We start from the raw sequence: 13,956 nt of genomic DNA on the forward strand, positions 1-13,956 counted from the left end.
CAAGTACTACAGTGAATGAATATAGGATTCACTCTGCTCATGCATTCCATATGAGTTCTTCTCAGTCAGATACTGTCATTCTGTTTCACATTTGACAGAAACAATAACATCCTGAATAACAACCTTTCTCTAGAACCCACGCTGTCCCAATATCTCCTGGGTATTTTGTCCTATACACCTTAATCATTAACAGGACACACTTCACACTACTCCAAAGTCCCTTTAATAATATTTTGTCCTTGTGTCTGTTGTATCTTTTAATTCTTGACTTCTCCTCAAAACTGAAACAGCAACTGAAGAAAGGTTAAAAACCTAATCCGGAATTTAAAAGTGAACAGTTTTATTTCCAGTAAACTTCCAAGTTCAAGCAGAGAATTATACTCACACACCACTTCAGCTAACCTGAGGTCTTTGTCCAACAGGGAGAAATAAGTAGTGTGCAAAATATTCAGGTTGTCGTTCTTGTTATGAGTTGTGAGATTATTCCCTAAGGAATAAGAAGAGGAATTTCTAGCTCTGAGACTGGGAAAAGCAGTACAAAGAAATGCTTAAAAAGTTCTAGGCATTATCTCAACAGATTCATCATCAAAAATTCCAGCAGGCTTCTTGGCCACTCAGAGTCTGTCTTGACTTGAAACAGTCCTGTTGATTCAAGATGAGTTCTCTTCTTTAAAGGAGGTGACCAGCTCCACTGAGGCAACAAAGGAGGAACGTGGAAGACACAAATTCACCTTTTTACTAGTTTTGCTGCCTAGAAGAAACATACCACTTTCACACCTGTGCAAAAAAGCTGCAGGTAAGGTCTTCAGCAATTAAAATTCTTATTACTAGGACACTTGCTAATACAGTGTGAAAGTTATTTGAGAAAATAGGTCCAAGTAAATATTGTTAATATTTCACACAGCATCAAAACAATTTCCTCCCAGATCAACCAGAAAAAGTCAAAGACACTACAATAAAAGAAATAAACCAGGATGTTACTTTGGGTAGAAAATGATGCAACCATTAATAAGACATAAACCACATTGATGAAAATTCCAGACCTAAAGAAGAAGCACTATGAGAACTGTACTATTTGGCATCTACCAAATTATGACAACAATTCTGACATGATGATGATCACAACATATACTGAGAGTAACAGGAAGCATGGTACTGTTATCTTCCAAAGTGTCAAAACAACTACAAATAACTTTCTTTTTAACTAGACAGAAATTGACAGAAGTACAAGAATTCTTGAAATTATAAACAAAAAAACCCCATGGACAGTTTGTTTCACTCACTATTACAGAATACTTCACTATTCTGTAAAGTGATTCATTTCTGTGCCTTTGTGAAGCTGTAAAAACAAATATACGTATGATTTTTAAAAAATCAGAAGTTACGTGTAAACGGAAAATTTTGTCCAAAAGAATAATACGAAGAAGTTAAAAATCAAATCTGTACAGGTAGCATAAAAATCATACTGCATTCTGAGAATAAAACATGCTAGATATGAATAAAAGGAGTAGTAAGACAATAAATATGAATGCATAACATTAAAAAAAAAGGCAACCAACCAACCAACCAAAAACAACAACAAAAACAAAGAGGAAGACAAACACCAGATCTGGCAGGTTACAAAAATTACAGTAAGAATATTTTAAAATTAAGAGAAAGTAATCCACAAAAAAAAAAATCCTTTTTGGGAGCAGGAATGCTCATATAAAAACCTGCAGAACTTAAAGATGACAAATGTGAACATGAAAATTTAGGACTGTTCTATTACATTCTTCTACAGCTGCATAGGTGAAGACATCTAACATTCACACATCTAAGGAAGAAAATTATGTTCACTCTGCACAATTTATATCTACATTCTTATCCATTTCCAAAACCTTAAGCAAAATTCGAGTCTTGGTATTACAGTCCTTGCTAAACTCAGACTTTCAAGGGCTTACTGAAGAAAACTATGGTCGAATTTGGTTTCTACCTTCAATTATAGGAAGGAGCAAATGCAGAGCATAGTTTGATCTGTTTTGGTTTTATTTGGTATGGTAAATTTAAATATATCTGCTGGCTCCAAGATTAAATTGTGAACAGTCAGCCTCAGAGACAACAAATCATATTATTCAGAATTACAAAAAAGTGTTGTCAAGGAATAGAACAGTCTCCCCAAAGATAAAAACAGAGGATATCTAAAACCAGAGATGCAGCACCGTGCCAGTTATAATCAGTTCAGAGGTACCACAGCTACTCTGAAATAAGAATCTTACATTCAGAGATGTTGAACTGCATGCACAGACACACAGTCATGAGAAACCTTAAGTCCTATTCCATGGCCAAAGCACTGCTGTTTCCCTAGCATTGCATCTGAGACACAGAAAATCTTGTTCAATATGTTTTAGACATCCTACAATCAAAAAATTTCAGATGCAATGGAATACTATAGAAATAAGAATTAATAATAAGAGGCTAATTACTCTGCATAATGATGTTTGCCTCCCCTGTTCAGTCTCATCCTCAATTTGGTAATATTTGCTATTTTCATTTTGGTTATGACTAAGACATAAGTAACAGCAACACCAAACTAACACACGTGTCAAAAGGTGTACCAAAAAGAAGCATTCATCATATGTTCTACTAGCTTTAAAACATGACCACAAACAGCATATTCTTGTTATTTCCTGTGATTTTGCCAACAGCTTCATCAAATCTTCGTCAAAAGCAACCAAGATCAATAAATCAAACCTTCAAATATGGCATACAAAATTGTCTTATACAAAGTTTCTTTGAATATACTACCACAAAGGAAAAAAAGTCCAAGCAATGAATACATCCAATGCAACCCTAAGACCTCTGCCTCCCTTTACTCGCCTGCTAAGGTTCTTCTTAAGTAGCACACAACAAAACTAGTCATTAGAATACAATCAGTTAACCACTAACATATCATCCTAAAAAACAAAAAATAAATTTCACTTTTATTTGAGACAAATAGTTAGTGCTAACAATGCTAAGAACCCATAATCGCGTATCAGTATTATAGAAATTTATTAATTATATTATTCTAGATTAAAATAATAACAACTGCATTATAATTCTAAAATAAATATATTTTATATTATTTATATTATGTATTAATAAACAATGAAACACTGAGGTTGCTTTTTAATTTGCAAATCAACATGCCTGAAAGCGGTTACTTTTGCATGCTCCTTACACAGATTCATGAATACTAGGAGATTTGTCTTGTTCTCTTACTACAAATTGAGAGGACTAAGTTGGGTAGTACAGGTCGTATAAAATTATTCTTTGATAAATTTTAAAAATGGCAGGGCTCAGTTAATAGTACTGCAACAAGTTAATTACTACATATACAATCTATCAACATTTAAAGGAAACCAGAGTTCTTAATTAGGAAGAAATTTCTCTGAAATATGATTCCATCTGAAAAATAAGACTTAAATTAATGATCTTAGAATAGGTATTTGTCAACTGTGTTGTTTTCCTCCCAACTCCTTTCAGAGGACAGTAAGTCTAAGTATCATGGGGAACCCTATTGTATCTGCCACAGTATTGACAGTATTTGAATTTTGCATCTTCTAGTTTGAAGCCTAACTACCAGTTTAATTAGATACAGAAAAGGCTCCCCTATAGAGTTCTGACCAGAATTTTTAATTAGCCACCAGGTGCTTCCTTTTGCAATATAAAACATATTCTGATAATCCCATTTTTAATAGACGAGGAAAACTCTGAAAAAAATCCACATAGGCAACAGTTTAAAAAAAATTATTAACAGACATTTGAACTTCATGTAAACTACTGTCTGGACAGTTCTATTTGTAGAAGGTCATGAAACCCATCACTGACTCACCAAATGCCACCAGGTCTAAATGCCCTACAGTGAAAATTTGCATCTCTCCATTGATACCATCCTTCATTCCTTATTCTCTTCTCTCGTTCAAATTAATAATTCAAAATATCTACTCATTCTTTTTCTAGCTTTGTATTTCGGGTTTGGGGATTTTTGTTTTGCCTACAAAACAAGTCCATGTGACTGCTCTACTTAATAAAAGATGACTATAGTGCACTGAGATTGTCTAATAAAACTCCTGTAATTCTAAAATTAAAACCCACCCCCAAAACACTTTCATTTACCTGCATGTGTTACCAAGCCAATGTGTTTGCTACTACCTAGTACTAGGTAAGATTGCAGTTTTACACAAAATAGTGAATTAAACCTGATTCACAAAGACTTCTGTGTGTCTCTCCCAAGTAACCACGTCCCACACTAAGTCTTCCTGTAGATACAACATTCTCTTTTCCTGTAAAGAAAACTACAAGGCACAATAGTAGTCCAGTTAATTTTCAGGAATACACTCCCAGAACAATAACACTCATGAATAAATATGGGACATGCCAACATTAAATGAATTACTCGTCATCTCTTCATCCATAAGAAGGCAAGTAACACAGCTTACTGACAGCAGTATATTAAGGATATATTCAGAAAACACTGTTTCTAAAGAACTGTACAGAAGTCTTAAAATTAAATAGTAAAACAAAGCAAAGATATTCAGGTAATCTCAGTCACAATGAACACTTGCAGTTCCCACAGCTCCAGTTTACTTATCAGAGGTTATAATACTACATAGTATTTTATTCTTTAAAAAATTATTTAGCCAGTTCAGAGACTTATTCAAACTCTAAGAGATGACTCATACTCAGTGAGACCTAGGGGTGCCCATCTAAAAAATTACTGGAACACGCTCTGATCAATCTGAATCACACATAATACATCAAAAACCTTATGGCTGCCTCCAGCAATCTCAGGGAAAATAAAAATTCTGACTTATAGTTAAGTCTGCACATTGTAAAAACCATGCACTGCAATTTCGTAATTCACACAGCTGTGGAATCAAAGTATGACATTAAAATTAATCTAGTGGTGACTAATAGATAAAAAAACCAAACCGAACAGACTTCATATAATATGTAGAGATTTTCTGAGTTGGTCAAGCAAATCTTACCCCAGCAGAATTTTAGCATGAACCTCTTTGTTAGTCCTTGAGATTTCTCTCAAAGAGGTAATTTCTGCATCAAACCAAAATCCTCTTTCTTCTGGTGTCTCAACATTGTAGTTAACCATCACCACATCACCCACTTTGAGCTCACTCCACTTCAGAATGGTTCTTGCTCGGGGTCGAAGATTAACTGTGTCCATTTCTATTATGCCATTTTCTGGGTACCTTGAAAAGCAAAACCAATAACACCAACGATTATGACTCCTGCAACAGTAAAAAGAAAGTCACAGATAACTTTTTTCAGAAGTAAAAATTTTAAAATGTTCTTTAGGTACATAAAACTATACAATCTGATCTAATATCCCTTTCAAAATATAGCTTTCCTTTAAATACAGACTAAGAATTTGTCTCATCTCAGATGGGACAAATAGCCTCCATGAGTTCTCTCTCTCTGTCTCCAAAAAAAAAAAAATTAAGTAAATCTATATGCACTTCTCTATAATTAAGTGTTATTTGACAGTACTCTAACTACAATCCCAATGCAGGAAGGCAACCTTTCCAAATTTGTGACGCTTTTAATTTTAACACTACATTTTTTTAATATTCCTATGAATGAGGGAACTATTACTTGATACTAGAACCTGTATTTGCACATGTGCTGGAAAAATAGCAGAATATAGACATGATCAAAACACAAATTGCAAAAAAAAGCCATCCTGTAACAAAAAGTTAAAATATGCTAAACTGAAGTTCCTCTCTCATACTGTGTGTAGGCAGATAAAAATCTCCTATCACTTAGCTACTACTATATGAGTTCACAGAACAAATTTAACAGAGAAAATGAAATCAGTCTATTGCAAATGAACAGTTGCTATTAAATTATTCATTTTCCCTTCTTAACAAACAGTGCTGAGGATGATGTATCTTAAATTATATTTTCATCATGTAATTAATGGCACTTTAGCAAAAGCACTCACAGTTAAATTAATATACCTTTATCAAACAGCACTGTTAAACATTAATGGCAAAATCTACTCTTACTAATAAAAGTATGGCTCTACCACTTTACATGCTGCCCCCTTTAGTGAACAAAAGTATTTCAAGGTCTTAGGAAAACTGCACATTGCGGTTCACTACAGAAGAAATACTAAACTACTGTTATTAAGAGCATGACAGATAGACTATAGGCTGAAATCAGGATGTCTACTCCTCAACACTTGACTGCAGGCCCACCAATGAAACTGGACACATTTTAAACAAGTTCATCTTGCTTTGTTTTATGCCTTCTATTAAATCTAACACACCAGTATGCAACTACTGATGTGGGGGGCTGGAGGACAGAGGTGATCTATAGTTTTGTTTAAAGAAGCATGAACTGCAGCAGTTTAAGAGTGGGTGTACTTTCAGGATAAACTAATTGCCAAGTAAAAGAACACATATCTAACTACTAAAATAAAGTTAAATACAAAGCCTGTTTTTGCACCAACATTTTTAGATCCTAATGAAAAAATTCTATACAACAGAAGTTACATCATATGGAGACAGGTACTTGGGATCAAGTCATTATCAAGACAGTAGGTTCGGTTCATATGATCTAACTCCCCACATTTCCTAAGGCTTTTTTTCCCATGTTGTTTCCAAATTCGGTGCATACTGAAAAGTCAACATTGGAGGGTTTGCTTTTATGTCATGAAACCTTCACCTAAAGGAATTACCATAACATTCTGCTACATTAATTATTAATATTTTAACTGTAATATGCACAAAATACATGATTGATTCACCTGGAGGTAATAAGACAAAGCAAAAAACAGTGATAGAGATCATGCCTGCTTTATTGAGTGCCTAAATAATAACATCACATTATTGTACAACAGTCTACTGAATTCTTAAGACAGCTATGTTTGACGTCTTAATCAGTGCCTATGTTTTACAGTAAACCTTTCCTAAAGTTTGTAGAAGACAGCAAGTATAATATAGTAAATAAAGACTTAGTTTACTTGAACTCTGAAACCAAAATAGTGCTTAAACATGAGGAAACTAGAGAAGATAGATCAAAAATAGACATCATTTGTGTATATAGTGAAATAGTCAAGTAAGAAATACATATGGGATCATAAAAATAACCGTTTTAGAAGTTCCCTTGTCACTATTGAAAATAAATCAAAATATCTGATTTACAAGAGTTGACATTCACAGAAACTTAACCTTGATCCGAAAAATTTATTCACTTCTGAAAGTAAAATGTCTTTAGCTTCTGTTTTTCTTGGGCAAGCTTTGGACAAATGTTCTGCCCTAAATTCAGATTGATATTATCTTTCTCACCTCAATGCAACTCAGAACAGATCCTTCCTATTGTACCGATGAGGAATTTCAAAGATTGTCATCGTAAACAATGTCTCCACCATTGTTCTTGGAAATACTCATGAAAAAACTGACTAGAACAAGACCGCCTACCAAAAGACACCCCCAAAATCCCCTTTTATAAACAGAAACTGTTTTTCAAAGAAAGAAAAGGAAGGCTGACTTCCTTTCAGCAGACTGAGTGTATTTGTCTTCTAATCAGCTGGTCAGAAAAACAAGCTTACAAACTTCAGAAAAAAAACCAAATGAGATTTCTTTTGCCACATTTTACCTTTCTTATGCAAAGGGTTACAGATACTGAATGTTTTTACTGCTGTGCCTTCACACACAGGGATATGTTTTCATGGTTGCTGGTGAAAGCTACCAGGTATTTAACCCTTCACATTACTTCGTAAGTGAATCTCAAGCAGAACAGCAGCAGCAGTATTTGCCACAAGTTTTTGAGCTAGGATAAAACTTGAAAAGTTGAACTCTGTATGTTATGCTCAGTACCACTACTCATTATTATTCTAATAAGTAAAGAGTACTTTCACAGTGAACTTGTTCCCTCAAATGTGTCTAATGCCACAATTTATTTGAATAGGGGAAAAAATCATGCTCACATTAGAAAATTCTACTACCTCACAATTATTTTCCTGAAGTTTATGATGCCATTTGTAAAAATCACACATTAATTTAAAATCTAATCTCTTAAATATGCAATAATAATATTAAAGCATAGAATCGCAAGATACAAGTATGTGGACTTACGTAGACAAACCGAAATACAGAGAACAAATATGGTATTTTAACCTCAAGAATTAACGGAAGATTAATTCTTGCCCATTGTGGGAAGCTTTAATTAAGGCTTACTGTGAAACATGAACATATGCTGAAAGTGTTTTCCCATTTATTGAGTTACTTTTAAAATCCTGAGATCACAGTCAAGAGAAAGCAAACATTTTCACAGCAATGATTTAATTAGGCTAGCATAAATTTGCTACAGTTGAAATAAAGATTATATTGAATAATTAAACCTTTAAATTGAAAACAGCTGTGGACAGTTTCTTGGTTTTCCATGGTTTTAGGATATTTGGTAACTAATACTGAAAGAAAGAGCTGTAACAGCAAGCATAATCATAAATGTAATGCATATTGCACACCATAGGATGCCTCTATTTACCTCTGATTTAATTCTTCCCTGTAGTATTTCTAACACTAGCATAGCAAGGATTTCTTGAGATTTCCTATCTGTGTAGACAGTCTCCATAGCAAAGAATTATTCATGAAGCAAAAATTCCAGTATTTCTTGGCCATGATCCGATGGTTGGATGTGGTTCCTAAAAATGCTCAAATGTTAGGACACGTAATAGTTCCATGTCAGAATAAACCCAAGCCTGTGCAATTTATTGAGACCTTGCAACATATCCTCTAACACTTTTCCCAGCTGTTACTAGAACAACTAGAACTGGAAAGATAAAATTCTGGGAACAAAAGAAAAGACTTCCCTATCCACTCTCTATACTAGTACAGTGATGAATGTTAGAGCAAATGCACAATTTAATATTATTTAAAAATTATTTTCCAATATTAATAAAATGGAAGTATAATTTATTTTCTCTATCAAAAAATTCAGAAAAGAGTCATTCCAGCCCTGGGATGAAGGAATGGAAGGGCAAAACCAAAAAAGAAAGAGAAAGGAATGAACTCTTGGAAGAGGCAAATCCAAGTAAGGACGTAAAACTGGATAAAAACGTGATTGATACAGCCTTCTCTCTTATAACTTGAGGAAATAACCAGCCCAGTTTTGCTACAGCGTTTGAGAAAGCCAACACAGTGTTCCACAAAGCACTACACTAGAAGACCATGTAAGCCACAATTATGAATGGGAAAAAAAAAATCACTGGGGTTGTCCAGCTGTCCACTTCCAAAAAAACAGTAAGTCTGAAAATTTGTTATTACAAGAAAAGCAAGTAATATATTTCAAAAGACAGACTGGAAGGCATACTGAATATCAGTAATGACAAAAATCAGTCACATGGAACATAAACAAGATTTTGAGAGCCTTACCTAACAACTAATAATTACAGAATCATGCAGCTAAAACACTAAGGAACCATATTAATAGCCTGAAGAGAACCATCTTACTTTCCTAATTACTTTAATTCTGAATTTCAAGAAAAAGTAACTTCTAGTCTTACATGACTGTGCTGTGTGGACAACACGGATACTCTGATGGGAGACAACCTGGAAATAAGAGTATCAAAACTGAAGTTCAGAAGTGTAAGAAATACACAGAATATTCAATGTTCAATACAATATTGTTGTATTACAAGTTTAAGTAATGTGAATATAGCGAAAACCAGGTTTACTTCACTAGATAGCAGACAAGACTTACAGCTAATTCAAGATAAACAAATAAGTAGTAAAATTCAATCTTATTCTCACTGATCACACCATTTTTTCAGCCAAGAATCAGTTTTAAACAAAAAAATTTAACTGTTATTATTTTAGTTGTTCTCTCAAACATGTACTAGGACAGTAAAGCTTCCCTCCCTTAGCTCAAATCCTTTCTAAAGAGATATAAGAAACACCTAGATTGTCTCCTCAAACTATTTCCTTTTCAGTTTACACAAGGTGTCTACATCGTTAGAAATCAAAGTCCTACACTTAACGCCTGTTGTCAAAGCCTTCCCTATAATACACACAAATACTCTGACATTATAAAACACAGCATATGCAGTCAGAAACCCACTGCAAATGGGACAAATAACCTTACAAGGAACAGACTTCTTGAAATGAAGTGCAGCAGTGTGCAGCTATGCCCATAAGATGCTTTCAGGTCTGAATGATTCTCGTGGTACACTTTCTAGTGCGGATATACGGAAAACAGACATCTGACACACCATCTCTTTTATTACTTTAGCATTGCCTAATAATCTATATAATGTAAAAAATTTGAATGAGAAAACAAACTAATCACTGATATTAGGAACTGGAAAACAAAATTACCTAGCTAGGAGAGGAGTTCCAAGTAGTCACTCAGACTAATTATAAAGCAGGTTTGTAACTGACGTAAAGTCAGAAAAAACATGTGTTACCCTTAGGAACAGATTATCTAAACATACTACTTATCAGACAATATAGCTTTTATTCCTCTTCCTCTTCCGAAATTCTAAATTCTCCAACATATACGAAAGGAAGTGCTATAATAAAACTACAGTCCATTGCTCCCATAATTTTGTCATGTTTCTAGCCATTAACTTCATGTCCTTCAAAAATAATCTGTCTTCTCATTTCAGTGTCTGAAACTTGAGTCAGGAATCTGACAACATGCATCCTCCTGATTTGCACTCTTTCCTGTTTGATGCACATAAAGAAAAAAGTCAAATAACTCAGCTAAACATTTACAAGGGTTAACTGAAAATAGAGCATGCAAAGGAATGTATCTTGGCATTTCTTCAACTGTTTGTATCACGCACTGTCACTAATGCTGCACAAAGCAGCTACCTCTTAAATAAGAAGGGAATCTTTCCTATATCCAGGCCCACAGGGCAAATTTATTTGACTGATGAATGATAAAACCCAGTAACATTCACCTAGTAAACACCGTTTTTTAGATATATTAGGAAACAACAGTACTTCATTGTACAGTCACATAACCACAAAATTCAATGCAACTTCACTACCAGATGTACACAGCTGGAAAGCAAAGTAAAAGAAGTAGGGGCTACCTCATCTGAGAATGGCTCAATGTCCTTTGGTCTCGAAAAATCAATTTATCAGTAGAGTGATATGCGAATTCACATATCTACTCAATCCCAGCCTACTACCTGTATCTGAAATTTTTGTATTAAAAACATTCAGAAAATAATTAAGCAAGTCTTATCTTCAAACCATTCCTTGAGAAAGTAATAGCAAGTTTAATATTATTTTTCTCTTGATGATCTCTTCAGCTGCAGACAACACTTTCAAGTAGAAAGTGGGTTTTTTTGACCAGGCAGTACTTAGAGCTCTTCTCATCACCTCAGAATAGTCTGTGTTCTCTAGCTATAAGACTGTGTCTTGCATATTGCTTCATCCACACAGGAAGAGTACTTTTTTCATCTCTGTGGCAACACAGTGAAATCCTCATTTTCTTAATGTGTGTGTCTGTACACCTTTAAAATCCAAGGGCATCCCTCCACAGCTCACATTAAGCAAGAAGTAAACAGAGGCAACTAGTTCCCTGGAAGAAATAACCACAGTGTACTTTATGGCATATGATGCAGATACTACCTCATGGTTTAAAATAAAATTTTCTGATTGTTATAAAACCCTGAGGGGAATATCATGAGCCGAAACTACCTACACTTGAGTCATACTTAATCTGTACTTGCATATAAATTGTCATACTGAAATTTCTCATGCTGCAGAAACATCCAGCCTTCTCTCCTGGCTTCTACTGAGAGCATTCTTAAATGAAAAGACTTTATTACAAATGACTGAAACAAGAAAAGAAAAAAACATTACTTGATTGTAATCCAATTACTTAGGGTAAATCCCTAAGTCATCCTGCTGCTTTGGAAGCAGGAAGCAGCTTCCTTGCTGCTTTGAGGAGCTAATGATCAGGAAGCTAATACTTGGAGAAAGAGAACTGCCTCCCTGAAACTTAAGTACACTATAACCAGTGTTACACCAGTAACAAATATGAGATATAATAAGTTAAGAGGAAATGCTGATACGACACAGCATGGTAGGCATGTCCTTATGGTGCCACTCAGCTACTGAAATGTCCTGTTTATGATTTGGAAGTGATTATTAAGCAAGCTGTGGCGGAGATCAACTACAGTTTTCAGTTAACTTTAGGATCTCAGCATGTGCTGAGATTCCTCGTAAGTCCTTTTAAATCAGGATCTGGCTTATGTTCAAGACAGGTTTATTTCTCCTGTATTTGAAATCAGTTGCTGGGAGCAGAAAAAAGAAATGTATGATAGTACTGTATGAAACCTGATATCAAATCCTGGACTTCTAAGTGTTTAACAGCTCCTTATGATACCCACAAATGCAAACCTGAAATGGAAATACAGGGAATAAAGTCTAAGTGGAGGAAATACACTGACAAAAACAGGAACACACCTTCAAAACTGATGCCACCAGGGAAAAACTTGCATTCAGAAATTGAAAGATGAACTGTCACACAGAAGTTACATAGCCACAAATAGATGCCAAGAAATTTGATACTGCCTGAAGGTCAGCATTGGTAAAACAAGTATTTTGGCCTCTTACTCACTGGTGAAATTAGGGCTCTCAAACACATACAAGTTTTTTAAACCTTTGCACTTATCAAGAATTGCAACTCCAGTTCAATCTGAAACTGAGTTCTGTTCCTCCAAATGGCTCTATGTTTTCTCTCTGCAGAAATATGTGGGTCTCATAACTATTGCAGCAATTTAGTTAAATACTAGACACATAGTTGGGGTGGGGCATGGTGGTGGAAGAAGTGGGAGAAAACCGCTACAGAAACAAGTCACCAGTGCTGTTACCTACAAAATCACAGAGGAATACCTTCTATCTGTGGCAGTCACAGCTAGTAGGATGGCTCTGTTTACCTAAAAGATAGTTACCCCTTTGAGATTACTATAATTAATTCTTGCCCAGACAGGGTAATTTTCCTAAACTGTACTCCTTGCAAAAAGAGCTCTGTCATATTTTTCCTTTCACATTCACTGTAACTATACTACTTAAATAAGAAATGGAAAAAGGAACAACAAAACACTGAGCCCCTCAGAGAAGAAACACTTCTATGAAATTTAAAGCTGCATAACAAAGCATTTAGGTTTTGTACAGGACTTGTGATATGTAAATCTAGCAGCACTGCTGCTAAAGCCAGCTTTCTCACTCAAGAAAAGGACAAGTCCTGCTTCACCCTTTATAAAAAACTTCTCTATGAGAACATACTGATCTAGTGGGTGGAGTACACCAATTCAATGCATTACAGGTGACCTGTCCCTCAACTGTACCTTTGTGGTGATTTTTTTCGCAAACTGGAAAGATGTAACAGACAGAAAAGCATCACTTATGATTTGAGAAGTTGCGCACCTGTGCCCAACTCTGACATTGTTGTGGTTTTGGTTTTAATTTTTTGGTTAATGCATTATTTATGTTGTAGTTTTATGCTTGTTAAATTTTGTTTGTTAATTGGTAGATAGGATTTTAGGAGAAAGAGGTGAAACAGGCATAATTTAAAAGTAAAAACAGATTTTATTAATATACACTAAGAAAAGAGAGAGAAAAAAAGGAGATATTTAAACATTTTTTTCTTTACTTTGAATTGTTTATTTTCTTACTTAACACAGACAGAAAACTATGATTTTTAGTCAGTTGCTTCTATTTAAATATAATTTTGTATTACTTTGGGAGAGGAGTTTCTTTAGAATTTATGGAGACACACACCACAAGAAAACGTCTGGTGGTTCTTAATGTTACAAATTTGTAACTGCTCGGAATTTTGTAGATTTTGTGCAGTCTCACCTATATAACAGTTTTTTAAGCTGCTTATGGGTTTCTGCATGTTTGGGGTATTATTGCAAGAATGTTTTTGTAGTATAAAATAAGGAATTTTTTTAAT

General features: G+C 34.5%; 1 protein-coding gene across 2 annotated transcripts in view; it reads right to left on the reverse strand.

Moving 5' to 3' along the window:
* UHRF2 (ubiquitin like with PHD and ring finger domains 2) overlaps positions 1–13,956 on the reverse strand; it is a 79,937-nt gene that overhangs the window by 42,984 nt on the left and 22,997 nt on the right. For both annotated transcript variants that reach the window (XM_066338850.1, XM_066338849.1), the window contains exon 4: positions 5,010–5,228. In XM_066338850.1, coding sequence (XP_066194947.1) covers positions 5,010–5,228 — 219 coding nt within the window. The remainder of the gene's footprint in view (positions 1–5,009; positions 5,229–13,956) is intronic.

Source organism: Sylvia atricapilla, chromosome Z, assembly GCF_009819655.1.
Source record: "Sylvia atricapilla isolate bSylAtr1 chromosome Z, bSylAtr1.pri, whole genome shotgun sequence".
Taxonomy (NCBI): Eukaryota; Metazoa; Chordata; class Aves; order Passeriformes; family Sylviidae; genus Sylvia; species Sylvia atricapilla.